This window comes from Nerophis lumbriciformis, linkage group LG31, assembly GCF_033978685.3.
Source record: "Nerophis lumbriciformis linkage group LG31, RoL_Nlum_v2.1, whole genome shotgun sequence".
NCBI classification, from domain to species: domain Eukaryota; kingdom Metazoa; phylum Chordata; class Actinopteri; order Syngnathiformes; family Syngnathidae; genus Nerophis; species Nerophis lumbriciformis.
The window spans coordinates 24,194,603-24,214,627 of NC_084578.2; the positions used below are offsets into that span (position 1 = coordinate 24,194,603).

At 37.7% G+C, this 20,025-nt stretch overlaps 1 protein-coding gene across 3 annotated transcripts in view; it reads right to left on the bottom strand.

The window, feature by feature from the left end:
- Positions 1–393: 393 nt before the first annotated feature.
- Positions 394–20,025, bottom strand: part of LOC133574275 (collagen alpha-3(VI) chain-like) — a 136,977-nt gene continuing 117,345 nt past the window's right edge. For 2 of the 3 annotated variants that reach the window (XM_061926380.1, XM_061926378.1), the window contains 15 exons: positions 19,702–19,764; positions 19,190–19,252; positions 19,003–19,035; positions 18,891–18,927; positions 17,803–17,814; positions 17,239–17,732; positions 17,066–17,168; positions 14,026–14,727; positions 13,409–13,511; positions 13,277–13,332; positions 12,704–12,958; positions 12,553–12,627; positions 10,050–10,109; positions 3,333–3,506; positions 394–897 (listed from right to left, as the gene is read on the bottom strand). In XM_061926380.1, coding sequence (XP_061782364.1) covers positions 860–897; positions 3,333–3,506; positions 10,050–10,109; positions 12,553–12,627; positions 12,704–12,958; positions 13,277–13,332; positions 13,409–13,511; positions 14,026–14,727; positions 17,066–17,168; positions 17,239–17,732; positions 17,803–17,814; positions 18,891–18,927; positions 19,003–19,035; positions 19,190–19,252; positions 19,702–19,764 — 2,268 coding nt within the window. In that variant the 3' untranslated portion in view covers positions 394–859. The remainder of the gene's footprint in view (positions 898–3,332; positions 3,507–10,049; positions 10,110–12,552; positions 12,628–12,703; positions 12,959–13,276; positions 13,333–13,408; positions 13,512–14,025; positions 14,728–17,065; positions 17,169–17,238; positions 17,733–17,802; positions 17,815–18,890; positions 18,928–19,002; positions 19,036–19,189; positions 19,253–19,701; positions 19,765–20,025) is intronic. The other variant, XM_061926379.1, reaches the window with a different exon arrangement.

Consider the following 20,025-nt stretch of genomic DNA (forward strand, 5'->3'; position numbering starts at 1 on the left):
ATTAGTAAGGTATTTCATTATAACTATTAGTAATATTATTATAAAAGTATTTATTTATTATTTAAAATCATTCTCTAATCAATAAAATTATAAAATGTAATAATACAGGACTTAACACACGATGTAGTGGATGAATGCATGCCGCCTGCATTAAAATCCATCATGACCTGGTAGATGCTTGTTGTCAACGAGAACAACCACCTACAAGTAAGAAGTAAGAAAAATAACATCGAGATAAAAACATTCAAAATACAAAATAGAGAATAAAGAAGTAAGAAAGATTAAAGACAAAGTTTTAAAGAAGTAACAACAAAGATGACGAAGTAAGAGGAAAAACTGTGATTTTGGTGTTTCTGCTGCATACGATTTGTACAAAAAAGTCAAGGAAAGTAGTAAAAGTAGTAAACGTTGTTTTTTATTTTGTGTTGAATAAAGTTTCAGTGGATCAAATTAAAGTAGAAAAGAAATACATTCTAATTGCTTAGCTTGCTGTTTTATGAAGAATCGAAGTGTTTGCATTCAAGCTCAAAAGGACAATTTCATACAATTGTGTGTACTTGTACACACAATTGTACAAGTACACACAACAAAACAATAATAATAACATTGTCAACTCATATGTGGATTATGTCAAATGTGCATTTCAAAGAAGATGACTTGACTGTACAACCAAATGCACATAATGTAGTACCTGCATGTGTAGCACCAGTACATGGAAATATTACTCATATTCATGCTTTCATTGGTCGCAAAAGAGTTGAACATGTTGTCAAGTTCTTTCGAGTGAATCCAGTGCAGCCTCTTCTGGTATACTTGGACCAGTGTGAGGATTCATAAAGGCTGGCCATGCGTCTTATGATTATGTTCTCATGGACGCCACCACTCTTTGCTTGATGGCTGCAAATCAAAAGTATTCTGTCAAGAAAAACACTGCAGAAATACACAAACCTTGTACTATACTGAAGCATACAGTACATGTAGATAGGTACTATATGTACATGTACTGTATATACAATACTAGTATATACAGTACACACAAACATCATGTGAATCATAACTTGTAAAGAAATAATCATATATTCAAAAAGACCCTCATACTTTTTGCTGTCATATTAGACATTTGGTGGTAAGCACGAAAAAAAAGTAATAAAAAAGTTTGAACAGGAAGTCGGCCATTTTGGTTTACAGCAGCCGTTAGTGACTTTTACAAGATGAGCTCAACAGTCACAGTCTCCTCACTCATCTTTGCACTGATGCATTGACCTGATCACAGATAGTATAAGAACACACCGTTCAGATAACTATCAAGTTACGGTATATCAAGTATATATATATATATATATATATATATATATATATATATATATATATATATATATATATATATATATATATATATACACACACACACACACATGTATATATATATATATATATATATATATACATACACACACACACACATATATATATATATATATATATATATACACACACACACACACACACATATATATATATATATATATATATATATATACATACACACACACACACACACACATATATATATATATATATACACACACACACACACACACACATATATATATATATATATATATATATATATATATACACACACACACACACACACACACACACATATATATATATATATATATATATATGTACACATAAATATATATACACACATAAATATATACATATGTATGTAAGTATGTATATACGTTAATATATATACATATGTATATATATTAGGGCTGCCAGACAATTAAAATATTTAATCGCGATTAATCACATTTTCTTCATAGTTAACTTAAATTTAATCGCGATATTGCAGATAGTTACCGGCGACGGTTAATTTTCAGGTTTTAAATAACATGACTGGACAGTTAGTTTGCTTTGATATAGTGTGTTTTAAACATTATGTTCTTTTAAACAGCTCAACACAAAAAGGACATAAACACACCTTAGATGACTATAAAACAATTACTTGCAGTTTGTTGATGTTTTGCCAGATTTTGTGTTCTGTGAGAATACAGAATTAATTTTCCTGCTGTAGGGCAATTGCTTTCAGAGTAGAGGAGCTACACTTTCATGAAAAGATATCAGTTTCACGCATTATTAACGCAAAATGTGGATTGTTACGATCACGGTTTGATGTCTGGTAATATAATCTGTGATAGTTCTACATGAATAAATGCTTCTTATTTTCTGTACATTACATGTTGTACAAGTTGATGGTCTTTATACCTCTGCATGGTCTTCATATCTCTCTATTAAAAGTAAATTGTAATATTCAGCCCGTTAATTACTTTAAAAAAAACATCTCTGACAAAACATGATCGTAACGTAAAACATTTAAGACATTTTTTTTTGTTAATGTAGATAAACTAGATGTAAAAAGTATTTTTTTTTTTTAATGAAGCTGGAAAAGTGTGGTTGGTCTAAGAAGGTGTCATGGACATGTTTTGAAGACGGACCTCACAAAAGTCCCCTTTCGACTTCCTGCCTACCGTTTTTCATTTATGTTGAGCTTTTATGCCATTTTACTAGAGCAGTCAAAGTATATATATATATATATATATATATATATATACTTTGTATATATATATATATATATATATATATATATATAAATATATATATATGTATATATACAAAAAGTTTACATATATATATATACACACTGATGGCGGAAGCTGTCTTTAAAGGGGCTAATCACGACGCATCAGGAGCAAGGGTGAAGTGTCTTGCCCAAGGACATACCATGACTAGTATGGCGGAAGCTGGAATCGAACCAGGAATCCTCAAGTTGCTGGAATGGCTGCTTTATTATCTGTGCAATGAAAGTATTGATGTTGTGGCTAATGCTACAGTGCTAGCTAATAGTGTTGTATCTTAGTGCTGGTGTGTTAACATTTAAAAAGAGCGTTAGACTCTGCGTGCTTTACTTACAAGACGTTACTTGCACAATATCACCATTAAGTGCTCGTTGCATGTTCCTGAGTCAGCATTAATTTAACATTCTGATAGCTGCTTCTTTTTCCAGTGCGGTTACTACCTTTCACCTTGGCAAAGGTGATTTTATGGAAACCCATTTTCAGTACCCACACCAACTTGCGATGCTCAGATATGTCCACTAGGGGCTGCCAGCAGTTCGGCAAACCGAACGATTTGATTGGATGTTCAGTGTTTCAATGCGATGCCATGACCTTCACCCGGACTCTTCTTAATTTGTGAAAAGAAGCTTAGCTACGAAGACATTTCGTTCTTGTTCTGCTGTCAGCTGATGACATTTGACTTACCTGCATTGCCACACGCCCTCACACACTGTTCATGCGTGTCGAAGCGGTTTTGGTTTCCACCACAGCCTCCGTACCAGAAGCGTGCACAACTCTTGCTTGGAGCGTCATAGTGCCATTTCAGGACAAACTTGGCACACGTGCCCTCTTCTTTGGGAAGCTGGCACACATCCACTGCTGTCAAGTAAACACAATCAGTATTTCACGTGTACAAGTACTGCAAAAATGTGTATTCCTCACTCAGTACCTTCAAAATATCAGTTTTTCATCACGACAACACAAGGTTAATTTATGGATATGAATATAATTTTTTAAGGCTCACATGGCTCATTATTACATGTATTATATATTATATTTATTACATGTATTATTATTGTAATGTTTATGTATTACAGGAATGTAACAGTATTGTAGATACCGTGACGTGTGACAGTATCAAACGAAAACTTGGTGAGTGTAGTTTTTTTCTGGCGCTTTAGTGTTGGCCGGGTCTGAAAATAAACTACACCTCCCAGAATCTTCTGCGCAGCGTGGCACCCGCAAGGTGGGGGAGTGGAACGCCGGAAACAGTGAAGTGTGTTTGTACTCAAAATCTGTCCATAGCTGTTTGAGTTATGTTGCTAACAAACACTCAATCAATCACATCTTTGGCGGATGTAAGAAAGTCTGTGTTCTGCAAAGCAAAGCGCGCCACTTTCGTCTCCAGCGTTTCCAAGACATAGTGCCCGTCAGTCACGTATGGAGCCAAAACACTGCCAGTAAGATTTAGTATCAAAAATGTTTTTGACACAGTACAAAAACTTGTATTGGCACCCAAACAAGTTTCGGCAACAAAAAAAATACAAACATTGAAAAAAAATTATATTTTTGGTGGATTATTGCTGGTATGTTTTCAATGCCTATATTTAGATTTTTGTACACTTTTATTGTTTTTGTGTGCTTCACAGATTTTTATATTAAACTTTTCCTTTTTCACATTGGCTTCTCATTTTTACAATTTCCTTTTTTTGTTTTAGGGTTTAAAATTAATGGCACAGATTTGACATGGAGGGCGGGTGCATGTGGGTGGGGCTTAGATTAAGTTTACCCAGAAGCAGTTTTACTCGACTTGGCCTGGCAAGTAAAACACCGTAGAAGAAGACAGGAGGTCCGAGGGACTCTAAATCAAGTTTAAGTTCAATGATATATTTGTGTTATTCGAGCCATACTTTGAAAATGTTGTATGAGTGGTACATAAATTGAATAAACATTTCCAAATTATTCATGTTTGTCTCGATATAGCCTTGATATTTGGCGAAACTCTGTTTGGAACAATGCTTTGTTACATTTCGACGCGGAGAAAAAAAGAGCGTCTCTAAAACATTCAACACCAGACATGTGAAGCTTGGCGTGACATAAGTAACTAAAATGTGTGTTAATTTACAAGACTAGGACTACCCTAATGTTGAACGAGCCCCGTGCGGTTCTTTGTCTTGTTACCCGGAAAGAATAATATTTGCCTTATTTGCAAATATTACAAAATAGGGGAATATATTCAGCTATCCTAAATGATATTCCACATACTATGTACATGTACATTTGAAAATAAAACTATTAACAACAGAATTTAAGAAACAATCATCAACTGCTGTATTGTATTGTATAGGGACGGCGTGGCGCAGTGGCAAGGGTCCCTGGTTCAATCCCCACCTAGTACCAACCTCGTCATGTCCGTTGTGTCCTGAGCAAGACACTTCACCCTTGCTCCTGATGGGTGCTGGTTAGCGCCTTGCATGGCAGCTCCCTCCATCAGTGTGTGTGAATGTGTGTGTGAATGGGTAAATGTGGAAGTAGTGTCAAAGCGCTTTGAGTACCTTGAAGGTAGAAAAGCGCTATACAAGTACAACCCATTTATTATTATTTATTTATCATTATTGCAGAGCTGAGGAATTATTAAACATTATTTAAAAGATAGCCTATTTTTTTAAATATTTTAGGACTTTTAGAGAAGACATTTATAATCACATTTACTTAAAAAAATCTTTAAAAATAATATATCAGTAGTACTTTGTGATGTTGCTGTAATTAATTCAACAACTCATAAAGAATCATGTTCCCCCTGTTAAGAATAATAATGAATAATGCATAATAATAAATACAATGTTTAATAAATAACAAATAAATATTAATAACCTTTTAGAGCTGAAATTAACTGGGGTTTTTTAAAACCAATTTTGAAAGAAACAAACTTGACCAGAGTGTGCTTTACGAATTAGGTAAGTAGTCAAAAAGTCATAAAAGTAGTTCAGTACGTTATGTTTGAAAATAAGATTTCTCTCTGAGGAGGAAAGAAATCTGCCGACAGCAACACAAGTAGGCCTTCTCAGGATAAATGTAAAAAAAAACAACCTTTGCTTCATATTATTATATTTTAAAGCCTTTTTTTTCATAAACCATCACCCACAAAAAATATTTGAAGCCAGCAAAACCAAACATCAGTTTGTGGAATATTTACATTATTAAAAGTTGTATTGTTTGTTAACTTTTCTGAGAAAAATAATTTTCCAGACTGATATAAAAATGTCCACGGTGGAGCACACTGTAAAGTGTGCTCATAAAGTAAAAGTTGAAAGACACTAAAGTGAACATTATTGATTTACACAAGTTGTTTACATTGTCACTTTAAAGGCACCCAACTCCCTGTATACGTTTTTGTTAATAATTGCTTGAAACAATGGACGTTCCAGCACAATTCTTTGCACTTAAAAATAATAATAAATACAATTTAAACATTTGAGCATTATGTTTGTTTTCAATTACATTTAGTGTGTTGATCCTAAACATTCCTACCACTTCATATTACACAATATAACATTTTTACCGAGCCTTTTTTTTGTACACACACCACAATATTATTGTACCATGGCCTTAATACCGTGACAATGTCGTACCGTAAGATTTTTATACGTTACATTCCTAATGTATTATAATAAGTGCATGTATTATTATTGTACTATAAACAGTCTGTGTTATAATTATCTAATGTATTGTTACTGAACTGTACATATATCAAAATTAGTACGTGTACTATCAGTGGGCATATTGCATGTGATCTACTAACACTGCGATTGCTATTCATAACTGCTGAAGACCGCCCTATTTATATAAGGATTTTGCGTATTTAAATAAGACACTCGATCATTTACTGCACATTCCTTATATCATGCGGATTTTGCAGTGTTTTCAAACAAGCAGCAGACATGTACCACTTTTATGGGCATTTCGGAAACCAGCAGTCCTGTCTCCTGCGGTGCATCTACAAAACTCAAAACCAGTGAAGTTGGCACGTTGTGTAAATCGTAAATAAAAACAGAATACAATGATTTGCAAATCCTTTTCAACCTATATTCATTTGAATAGACTGCAAAGACAAGATACTTAATGTTCGAGCTGGAAAACTTTTTATTTTTTGCAAATATTAGCTCATTTGAAATTTGATGCCTGCAACATGTTTCAAAGAAGCTGGCACAAGTGGCAAAAAAGACTGAGAAAGTTGAGGAATGTCCATCAAACACTTATTTGAAACATTCCACTGGTGAACAGGCTCATTGGGAACAGATAGGTGCCATGATTGGGTATAAAAGCAGCTTCCATGAAATGCTCATTCATTCACAAACAAGGATGGGGTGAGGGTCACCACTTTGTGAACAAATGCCTGAGCAAATTGTTTAAGAACATCATTTCTCAACCAGCTATTGCAAGGAATTTAGGGATTTCACCATCTATGTTCCGTAATATCATCAAAAGGTTCATAGAATCTGGAGAAATCACTGCACATAAACGGCAAGGCCGTGACCTTTGATCCTTTGGCGGTACTGCATCAAAAAGCGACATCAGTGTGTAAAGGATATCACCACATGGGCTCTGGAACACTTCAGAAAACCACTGTCAGTAACTACAGTTTGTCGCTACATCTGTAAGTGCAAGTTAAAACTCTACTATGCAAAACGAAAGCCATTTATCAACAACACCCAGAAACGCTTCGCTGGGCCCGAGCTCATCTATGATGGACTGATGCAAAGTGGAAAAGTGTTCTGTTGTCTGACGAGTCCACATTTCAAATTGTTTTTGGAACCTGTGGACGTCGTGTCCTCCGGAACAAACAGAAAAAGAACCATCCGGACTGTTATCGGTGCAAAGTTCAAAAGCCAGCATCTGTGATGGTATGGGGATGTATTAGTGCCCCAGGCATGGGCAGAGGTGGGTAGAGTAGCCATAAATTGTACTCAAGTAAGAATACTGCTACTTTAGTGATTTATTACTCAAGTAAAAGTAAGGCGTAGTCACCCAAATATTTACTTGAGTAAAAGTAAAAAGTATGTTGTGAAAAAACTACTCAAGTACTGAGTAACTGATGAGTAACCTGTTCGTTTAATGTTGACGGCAACAAATAATGCACAAAAACATAAAAATAGCAATGAGCAAATTCAGAGCCAGGAATATCTCTTAAGCAACTAAAACAATAATATATATTAAATAATAATACATTAACATTAAAAAATTAAGGCAAATTGAGCCACAATAACTTAACAGCACCATAGGCTCAGTAGGCAGAGATTACAAAGGAAAATAACAAGTTAGCCTTTACGCAAACCATAAACTGATAGGTGTGGGCTGCACCTGAGAATACACTGTGCACTTCTGATTGGTGTTTGTATGCATGCGTGAGTGTGTGTGGGTGTATGTGTGTATCTCTGTCTGTCTATGAGGCTGCAGTGTGTTAATAAATGTCCCCACACGATGTACATTTGACAGTGATTCATAGCAGGGAAGCTAACATCAGCCTACGGTGACAGCCAAAATATCTACTAACGTTACTTACCGCGATGTGCTTCCTCAAATTTGACGTTGAGTTCATGTAAGCTTAAGCTTGTTGTTGTTTTGCCGCTGAAATTTTATGGCTCTGTTTGATTGGTGAAACGGAGTCAAACGCCACCAGTGACTGCATTTGATTGGTGAAACGGAGTCAAACGTCACCAGTGACTGTATTTCATTGGTGAAACGCAGGCATGCGATAGATCCTACTTTGAAGGTCTGTCTGACAGACCAAAACAAACAAAGCGTGCATTGACAGATCGATAAAATCAGTAGCGAGTAGCGAGCTGAATGTAGATAAATGGAGCGGAGTAAAAGTAGCGTTTCTTCTCTATAAATATACTCAAGTAAAAGTAAAAGTATGTTGCATTAAAACTACTCTTAGAAGTACAATTTATCCCAAAAGTTACTCAAGTAGATGTAACGGAGTAAATGTAGCGCGTTACTACCCACCTCTAGGCATGGGTAACTTACACATCTGTGAAGGCACCATTAATGCTGAAATGTACATACAGGGTTTGGCACAACATATGTTGCTATCCAAGCAATGATATCATGGACTTATTTCAGCAAGCCACGTGTTACAACAGCGTGGCTTCATAGTAAAAGAGTGCGGGTACTAGACTGGCCTGCCTGTAGTCCAGACCTGTCTCCCATGGAAAATGTGTGGCGCAATATGAAGCCTAAAAAACCACAACGGAGACCCCGGACTGTTGAACAACTTAAGCTGTACATCAAGCAAGAATGGGAAAGAATTCCACCTGAAAAGCTTCAAAAATTGGTCTCCTCAGTTCCCAAACGTTTACTGAGTGTTGTTAAAAGGAAAGTGGTAAAAATGCCCCTGTGCCAACTTTTTTGCAATGTGTTGCTGCTATTAAATTCTAAGTTACCCTGAAGGGGACAAGCGGTAGAAAATGGATGGATGGATGATTACTTGCAAAAAAAAATTAAGTTTCTCAGTTTGAACATTAAATATCTTGTCTTTACAGTCTATTCAATTGAATATAAGTTGAAAAGGATTTGCAAATCATTGTATTCTGTTTTTATTTACAAATTACAAAACGTGCCAACTTCACTGGTTTTGGTTTTTGTACAATGGAAACCTGAGTTTTTTCAGTGCGCTTTTGGGAGCTGGCTGCGGCACTGACTGTGAATGTGAAAAAGAATATGCATGAAAATGCATATTGCAAGAACTTTTTTTCACATAAGAAATATGTTAATACCATATCTTATGTATGAAAAAACTAACAGCATTAAAAAAAAACGCCAGCAGACATCAAAACGTATCAATTGAATTTGATTTGATCAGCTCCTGAAGTCATCCAGCAGCTATAAAACTATAAAAAGGATGTTGCTGAATAAATGGTATGTCTATTTATTATTTGTACTGTTATTTATTTATAACAGTACAAATACGTTGAGTGTTGGCACACACACGTAGGACGGAGGGTTCTCTGTCCACCATCGGTTCTTTTTCACAGCCGTGTGCATAACTGTCAGTTTCCGCATACTTTGCAGACACGGTGAAAAAAACGCTAAATAGTGCTCGCAAAACGGTGATTACAGTTGATAAATCACGTTGTACAAGCCGTATAATATATGTGTATCTTTTCCTCCCAGTATTGCGGCCGTTCTGATGATCACCATTTATTGAGGATATTTACGAAGACAGACGCGCAAAATGAATTGCGCTCCTTATTCTGCTCACTTAACATACACAAAACTTCTTTGCACACATTTTGTAGATCAGCTTTGTGTGTGCTGTCAAGTTTGCACGTGTTTTATAAAACGTAAACCTTTAGTAAATCAGGCCCTAAGTGTTTAAAGTAAATGTTATTGTAGCTGTGATGAAGGGAATTAGCTTACTTTTATCCGGGTGGCTCTGCACCTTTTCAACCTGCTGCCCTTTATGGTCAAGCTCTGACACTGAAAACACATTTCAACAAATATATCAATATAAACATATAATATACAATATATACATACCCATGTAATATAAACACATACAGCATATACATTCATGTCAGTACTGATTATTCTCAGACTGCAAGGAAAAGCTTAGCTTCCCTTAAATAGTAAAAAAAAGGTCAAATATGTTTACATTTTATTGACTAAATATGGGCTAGAAAGCGTTCAACTTTTGTTGAGAATCAGCTACTTATCATTTCTTCTCATTCGTTGTGGTTGCGTCACACTGCATTAAACAGTGTTGAAGCTGAGCGTCCATTGACTTCATTGGGGAAGCACAGAGTGAGTTGCTCCACTGCAGCCAAACTGGACAGTCATTGGATAAATGCTTGGCTTTGTCCTGCCCATCGGACGCTGTGAAAAACCGGAAGTGTATGGAAAGTATGCGTGGCCATGGCTGGCCTGAGCGCCGAGCTGCGGCATGATAATTGGATGATATGTCTGAGGCTGAATCTTTGTATTTGACAGCAACATGAGTTAATCAACAAGTTTCATTCTATTGCTCCGAGTTGCTAACGAGGATTTTACAATCCTCAAAGTGATGTTTTCTTTGTAAAATCTAGCATCCTTTTATATTTTGTCTTTTATTGGACTGGACTCAAGTTTCGAGAGTAGGTGAAAATGAGCTTCCCCAACTTCAAAAACCAGTGATACATACAGTATGTACTGTATATACACACATACAGTATATATATATATATATATATATATATATATATATGTTGAACAGTAAGTTCTGACTTCCATTCCACGGAGGGTTCTCTGTCCTTGTATCCCACAACACACACGGACATAGCAATTTATCAATTTCATTTGTCGTTCAATTAATTGACTAATTGACTATCGACTCTGCAACATCGCGTTGACATCGGGGGCGGTACCTCTGGATTGGCAGACCGGGGTGGTGGTTCCTCTCTTTAAGAAGGGGAACCGGAGGGTGTGTTCCAACTATCGTGGGATCACACTCCTCAGCCTTCCCGGTAAGGTCTATTCAGGTGTACTGGAGAGGAGGCTACGCCGGATAGTCGAACCTCGGATTCAGGAGGAACATTGTGGTTTTCGTCCTGGTCGTGGAACTGTGGACCAGCTCTATACTCTCGGCAGGGTCCTTGAGGGTGCATGGGAGTTTGCCCAACCAGTCTACATGTGCTTTGTGGACTTGGAGAAGGCATTCGACCGTGTACCCCGGGAAGTCCTGTGGGGAGTGCTCAGAGAGTATGGGGTAACGGACTGTCTTATTGTGGCAGTTCGCTCCCTGTATAATCAGTGCCAGAGCTTGGTCCGCATTGCCGGCAGTAAGTCGGACACGTTTCCAGTGAGGGTTGGACTCCGCCAAGGCTGCCCTTTGTCACCGATTCTGTTCATAACCTTTATGGACAGAATTTCTAGACGCAGTCAGGGCGTTGAGGGGATCTGGTTTGGTGGCTGCAGGATTAGGTCTCTGCTATTTGCAGATGATGTGGTCCTGATGGCTTCCTCTGGCCAAGATCTTCAGCTCTCGCTGGATCGGTTCGCAGCCGAGTGTGAAGCGACTGGGATGGGAATCAGCACCTCCAAGTCCGAGTCCATGGTTCTCTCCCGGAAAAGGGTGGAGTGCCATCTCCGGGTTGGGGAGGAGCTCTTGCCCCAAGTGGAGGAGTTCAAGTACCTCGGAGTCTTGTTCACGAGTGGGGGAAGAGTGGATCGTGAGATCGACAGGCGGATCGGTGCGGCATCTTCAGTAATGCGGACGCTGTATCGATCCGTTGTGGTGAAGAAGGAGCTGAGGCGGAAGGCAAAGCTCTCGATTTACCGGTCGATCTACGTTCCCATCCTCACCTATGGTCATGAGCTTTGGGTCATGACCGAAAGGACAAGATCACGGGTACAAGCGGCCGAAATGAGTTTCCTCCGCCGAGTGGCGGGGCTCTCCCTTAGAGATAGGGTGAGAAGCTCTGTCATTCGGGGGGAGCTCAAAGTAAAGCCGCTGCTCCTCCACATCGAGAGGAGCCAGATGAGGTGGTTCGGGCATCTGGTCAGGATGCCACCCGAACGCCTCCCTAGGAAGGTGTTTCGGGCATGTCCGACCGGTAGGAGGCCACGGGGAAGACCCAGGACACGCTGGGAAGACTATCTCTCCCGGCTGGCCTGGGAACGCCTCGGGATCCCCCGGGAGGAGCTGGACGAAGTGGCTGGGGAGAGGGAAGTCTGGGCTTCCCTGCTTAAGCTGCTGCCCCCGCGACTCCACCTCGGATAAGCGGAAGAAGATGGATGGATGGATGGACTATCGGCCCAGGCCTATAATTGTATGACATTATTTAACGTCGTAATTAATGTTTTTTAATGCCATTTTTGAAGACCTTAATTTTTGCTAAATCCATTTAATGACTTTTAAATAACCCTGTAAATGTAAGACACTGACCTGTCTGTGGTTGGTCCAGTGGTGTGGTATTTATTGGATTGGTCACCTGCTTGATGGTTCCACTCTCTACTGCCTCTGTCATTGACACATGTATTTGTCAATGGTGAAACACAACATCAAGTTCCACATTAAAGCTGCTTGGTGAACGTACTGGTGGTGATGATGCCTTTGTGAGTGGAGATCATGTGACCATCGGCCGCGTAGGCCGTGACCACGGCGTGATACGCCTGACCACTTTCCAAGTGGTCGACAGCAAGCTGTGGGGCAGAAACGTTGGTCTTCAGCACCAATGCGTGGTCACGCAACCGCATCAGCACCACTTCATAGTACACCACATGTTTGGCGTCTATGTCGTTCCAGCGCAACTTCAGACTGCTGGAGGTCACATTGGACACGTGAAGCTCATCTAATGGTGGAAAACAATTAGTATTAAGATTAATTAGTAAAGTAAGAAATGTTATGAACTTTATGAATTAGTGACGCATACACATATTTTTTTTTTGCATACATATGACAACGTTTCATTAAGTTAATACATCCAATCATCAAATGTAATCCACTATATAGAATATATATTTAACATAAAATAATAATATTCAAATGAATACATTACATTGAAAGCACATGTTATATTATCATGTCAAATACAAATATTTAGCATTTATTTATTTGAATTGTAATTTTAGGGCTTGACAAGCTTTATTTATACCGAACAAAGTATCACCTGTGTGCTTGACTTGATGAGACACTTGATGATGTTCATGATGATTCTTATGGCTCCTAAAAATCACAGGACATTATGGACATGTAAAAATATGTGCTGCTGCAATGATGTTTTTAGCAAAAACAACCATACTCTTTTGGATGTGACGATGAAAAAGGGTTTTTTAGAGGTTGGTCGCTCTGAAACCACTTGCAGTTTTTGGACACTTCAGCAGACATGTAGAACGCATTCTCCACTGAAACAAACATACAATGGTCACACTTTTATAGTTTATAGTCAACAGAGTTGTTACTAATAATAATAACAATCAATTTCAAACACATACAAGATATTAATGGCGTATTTTTTGCAATTACTGTATATATATTTATTAATGTGAATGATGTCACAAGAACAATACTCCAAAATGTCTCCTATACATCACCTAATATACATAAATCACTTAATATTAATAGTAATAATAATAGTTTTAGTAATAATATGATATTACTAATACTGATATAATAATAATAATAATGATGATAATAATATTATTATAAATAGTTGTAGTAATAATAATAATAATAAATAGTGGCAATAATAGCTAAATTACTAAACAGTGGTAAAAACAATAAAATAGTGATAATAATACTACTAATAAAAAAATACTAACAATTTAAGAAATAATAATAATAATATTATTTACTGGGTCCAAGTACAAAGGTATATCAGAGACAGGTGGAGAGAGGGTGAAAGATGATTGAACTTACTGCTGATGTACTTTGGCAGCAGCTGTCCAAAGTTCTGCAAGTGTTTGTCATAAAAGTGTGAGCTGGTGTCCAGTCTCTTAAAGAAAACGTCTGACGGCTCACTGGCCATGCGTGACAAAACTCGGGCGTCCGCAGCACTCAGTTTCTCTCCGACGGCCATGATGACCAAAAAGTAGCCTCTGCACTTGACATCAGTGGCAACACGGACCAGATGTTCCTCCTGCTCTTCGACACTTCCTGTCACAAAGAACATGAGGACTTTCCGAGGACGTTGGAGCGGTGCTTTCTCAAAAACTTCGTCCAAGGTCGACTCCATCGCTGCTGCCAACGAGCGGCCCCCCTCTAACTGGGGTGTCTTCTCCATTAGGAACTTGACAATCCCCTGAGCTGACTGGTGCTCCGTCAAACCGATGTCCACATGGATGGGTAAGCTGGTCTTATTTTGGAGGAACTCATAGGGCGCTTGTTGAATGACTGTGACTCTGGCATGGTGAGCGGACGTTGTAGGATTGGAGGACACTTGAAGATGCTCCACCATGTGTGCTATGTAGCGTTTGATCTCCGTAAAGACGGTGGGGTATGTCGTGTCCGAGCTGTCTATGACAAACGCCATGTCGATGTCCACATCTGTGACAAAAGACCTCCTGTCTCGACCAGTCGCTGGGGGTATGTAATCACACATTTGATCTGGAGAGCAGACGTCTGCAAAGGCACAATGATTGATATTTTTATAGTTATATTGTACATTTAATATCCACAAATTCAAAAAGTACACACTGATCACAAAATGTTTACATCAGTTTGTTAAAGTTTACATTCTACTCATTTCTGCCTCTTCAAATGATATTTAATCTCAGTGAAGTATAGTAAGTTACTATGTAAATATCATGTTGTGTACATCTGTAATCTGTATTATTCTCCTCTTGGCCTCCTTACTGACAATGCCTACTCTGTTGTGATTGGTCAAGGGACATCCTCCCACCCCACACCACTCCACAGAGCTGCAAAAAGACACGCTCCCTCAAACAGTATCCATCCATACATGCATCCATTTTCGAACGTTTGACCCTGTTGGGGTCGCAAGGGGGCTGGAGCCGATGCCAGCTGCACTCAGGGGGAAGGCAGGGTACTCCCTGGTCAAGTTCCCACCTCATCGCAGAGTCAACACAGACAGACAAACAACATTCACACTCAAATTCACACACTGGCGCCAATTTAGTGTTGTCAATCAACCTATCCCCGGGTGCATGTCTTTGGAGGTGGGAGGAAGCCTGAGTTCCCGGAGAGAACCCAGACAGATATGGACTATCACAATAACCTGCCATTCATGGTGAAAACGATAAAAGTGAAGATTAAAAAAACATCCATAGAATTCTACCTTTTTGACAATGAGTCTGTCGGTGCATTCAGTTTTCAGAGCCCCCAAAACACTATTCTAAAACTAAGGCTATTAAGCGCAATAAAATAAATTAAGTTTATATAGCTGTATTAGTGTGATTTATTTATCATACGGTATGTAAGTTATTTTTCTGCCAGCAATATTATAGACACTATTATTATGAGTTTTATGTTACAAATCAATTAGATAGTGTTATGATGTGACTTCAGCGTGAACTCTCCCGCGCTCCTGTCGCATAATGGCGAAAAGCGTCATCTTTATTCACCAAAATAGACGGTTACAAAATAAATAGTTGATTGAAATTAGCAGAAACAGGCGAAAATAATGTTTTAGGAACTCACATCAATCAATGTTCCACCACTGATCACCAATACGCTCTTCGGAGCAGACATCGAGGCAAATGTCCCCAAAACTACGGGAGACATCTTCTTTCATAATCTTTTCCATCGTTCAGAAAATGTTGACTTTGATTGCACAGAATCCTTGAAATTGCCACAAATGTGCCAGTACTGAGACGACTCAAATTGGAACATGTTTATTTCTGAGTTTATTTCCGTAAACGCTGCAGGACGTGCTACGGTCTGGCTCGACATTGTGAAAACGTGGACTGGAGTTTCAGTATAGTAATGCGGGTGTTACTGATGGAACGGATTGGATTGGATAATAAGTGCTGACAAAGGGGTCTAATAATTTATAATCATAATGAATAATGACAGCTAATTCATATTAGTATTTATTTAAACTCACATTACTGCATACCGTATATTACCAAATAATAGCCCGGGCGTTTATTTCACAAAATCGATTTTGGAGACAGGCGTTTAAAAGAAGCAGGCGGTTATTTGCACAAGGCTATTATTTATTTTTGCACCAGCCTGCACCAGGCCATTATTTGGTTACAATGGTTACTGTCCAGTATTTTTTTTTTGTACAAAAAACTTTAAATATAAAAGCTATTGTAAACATATTAACAAAAAAATAAGAGATCAACATGAGGTAGGATATCTAAAGACAAGAGATCAACAAGGCCTCAACATGGCAGTAGTTCAACAATTGTCAAATAGAATACCAATACTAAAAATAAATAAACTTTTTGAATAAGCAGCCTACCGGGAAAAATTTAATTATGGTACCAAGTACTCAAGTATAAAACCCACCATCAAAACAGAACAATAATACTGTCACTTAAATAAAATAAAGGCTACAGTACTCCAAGTTTTAAATAAAGCAGCATACAGGAAAAATAAAATGATGGTACCAAGTACTCTATAAAACCATCAAAACAATAATACTGCAGCAAACGCAACCCCAGTAGCATTTTAATCTGAATTATGCAAATAACAGCCCATGGGCGGCTATTTGGACATAGGCGGTTATTTGCCCAAGGGCGTTTATTTGGTAATATACGGTATTTATATTGAATTTTTTGGCAATGTTTTGTAAAAAAAAACCAAAAAACCTCACACTAAATTATTTCGGGGGCTTAAGAATATTTTAAGGGGGCTACAGCCCCCTTAAAATAAGCCTAATGACACCAATGGTGAGCAGTAAGTACAAGAAATAGTATTGTAAACCAGTGCTGGTGGAGAAGTACTTAGCATGTGTGCCTCAAAGTTCAGACATGTCTTTCAATGATCTTACCGAGACAAACATGGCAGTTGAGGACTTTGTCCATGACTGAGTTGTATTGTGCGCTTCCAGGATTTGGCAAGACGATCACCTGAGCCAGTGCTGTGTTGTTGACCTGTTGACAAAAACAAATAACGTATGAGATGTGTTGTTGTAATTCATAACAAATGTGCTTTTGTTTTGACCTGCAATGCTCGACTGAGTGCTCGGTCCTCGCTTCGGACCAAAAACAAGGTTGCAATTCCAGCGTCGTGAAGGCGGAGAGCTGCATTGGTCACCGCTTGTGTGTTACTGACTGAGCCCCCCACAAAAAATATGGCTACCTTCCTCATGAGGAAGCCGCTACGCACGCGTTTAAAAGTGTTCTGGGCTACAAAGCTCATGGCAGTCTCTAAGCTACGCTTTTTGTTGGTCTGCAGCGTCTGCAATCCTTCCATGCGTTGAACCAACGCTCGTTTCTTAAGCGCATCTGCAAATCGGACCTCAGTGGTCACTTCACTGTTGTACAGAGTCAACGCAACACGAGCTCCTCTAGGACAGTTGCTCTCAGCGATGGTGATGTCTCGGACCAGTCTCAAAGCCGTGTCACGCATGTTGTTGAAGGCGGGACGGCCGACGTCGTTGGAAGCGTCCAGAGCAAAAGCCAGCTCGGTTGGGTAAAGAGGACATTCCTGCTTACCTGGAACAAAAAAAATACGCAGTAAAATTATCTTGTTCAATTAAAATGTATTTGTTATTGTGGGACTTACCATAACAGCAAGCTGGTAGAGAAAGTGAAACAAAGAATGTGATTAAACCAACGCAGCTGTTTATCAATGATTACGTTTACATTCACTAAAAAAACACCCTTTACATTTCCAAAGTAGTTGTTTCATAATTCTACCTCAAATCTTTAATTCCATAGCTGTGTGCCTCCTAAACATTAGGAAGCGATTGAGGTCACTGTGGTCAGAGAATGCTACAGGCTAACAGCTACGTTTTACAGCTCAAATAATAACGTATCTTTTTACAGGTTTTACATGTATTAATGTTTTAATTAGTGCTCTCAAACAATTCATTTCTTTTAAATCAAATAAATCACACTTTTGAATTGTGATTAATTATGATTAATCACAGTAAATTACTTGTTTTTATAAATTAAATTAACTTTTTAAAAATACCTCAATATTTTAGATTGTCATACAGGAACATTTTTTTAAATGTGTTATTTGAAAGCACAACGTATGTTTGATGAAAAGTCACATCAGGGTTTATCTTTAAGGTAAATTTGCCAGTAGTCGGAGTCTCCATATTCATGACTCAATGTATCATATCGGATCAATATTGGTATCGGCCAATAATCAAGGCTCAAATATTGCTATCACATCGAACATCGAAGGTGAAACAGTTCTATCAGGGCACTCCTCTTAAATACTGTATGTTTAATAAACACGTTAAGTGCATTTTTTTCCCCTTGCTCTTCACTCTCTTTGCTCATACAAAAGGCAACACCATTAATATAAATGACAAAATAATGATAATTAATGGTGATTAATCCAAATTAACACACAGCAACCGTGCAATTAATCTTTTGATAACATGTATGTTATGTTTATTGTTTGACAGTAACTAATTCTAACTAATTCTTTTTGCAGTTAAAATATGGTCTAAGGTGTCATGTCCCATATTAAAAGTGTCTTAATCTTATCACTTATCAAACAGGTAACTTTATATCTGGTTATAAATATAGACTTATTTCATCTTCTGTAGTTTTTAACACAATTCTTGTGATTTATTTTTTATTTTTTAGGGAATGTAAAGGTACTGAATTTTAAACGTGTAAAAATTTGATACATACGACAGTTGTCTCTGATCTTCTTGACAAGGTCACATTGCTGAGGAAAAAAGTAGTGATATTGAAATTATGAGTACATAATCTTAAAGTTGTTAGAGTACATTAGAGTACATACCACAACACCTGGTCCTCTCGGTCCTTTTTGACCCTGAGGATTTAAAAAAAAATTGTGGTATTAAAAGCTGCACAAAAATTGTGAAACTTATTTAATCAATATACATTTTCACTGGGAAAGTAGATCAATTTGATTGTTTAAAATGTTTAGAAAATATGTATATGTCATGTAAGTATAATTAGCTTACATATGGCCCTGCATATCCAACCTCTCCCTTCTGTCCTGGTGTACCAGGATTTCCAGAGACGCCCTGAAGAAAAGACAAATTAAAACAAATTAAGTTTATGAAACTATCATAATGCATGTGAAATACTGTACTTAATTCATGGTCAGTTTATTCATGAACATAGTTTATTTATGGACAAAGTTTATTTATGAACATGCTGTAGGTCCCTAAATGTAAATGTTGTTTGTCATGAACAATTACTGTATCACACCACTGTGGAACATACGCTTTAATTCAATACTTTGAACATACTTATACACACCTGTCTTGCAAGTACACAAAAGTCATTCAGTCATTTTCGTGGATAGTATCTTTACTTGTACTCAAGTATAACTTCTCTGTACTTTATACTAGACTGGTGTTTATTAGTGTGCTCATACAATTGAATTTATCAGCAACATATAATATTTTTACTTTGTAACTACACTGATACATACACACAGCAAAAGTAATAACATAATACTGCAGGTTACCCTCTGTCCACGGTTTCCTCTTGAACCTGGTCCACCTTTGAAACCTGCGTTACCAGCAGCTCCCTGTAGTGTTCGAAGAGGGATCAGAAAGGTACAATCGTCATAAATGATGTTGTTAGAAGAGGGATCAAAAAGGCAGAATATTTATCAATTGTATTGTTAGAAGAGGGATCAGAAAGGTAGAATATTCATAAATTATGTTGTCAAAAGAGGAAAAAGAAAGGTACAATAATCACAAATGATGTTGTTAGAAGAGGGATCAATAAGGCGGAACATGTATAAATTATATTGTTAGACCAGGGATTAGAAAGGACAATATTCATC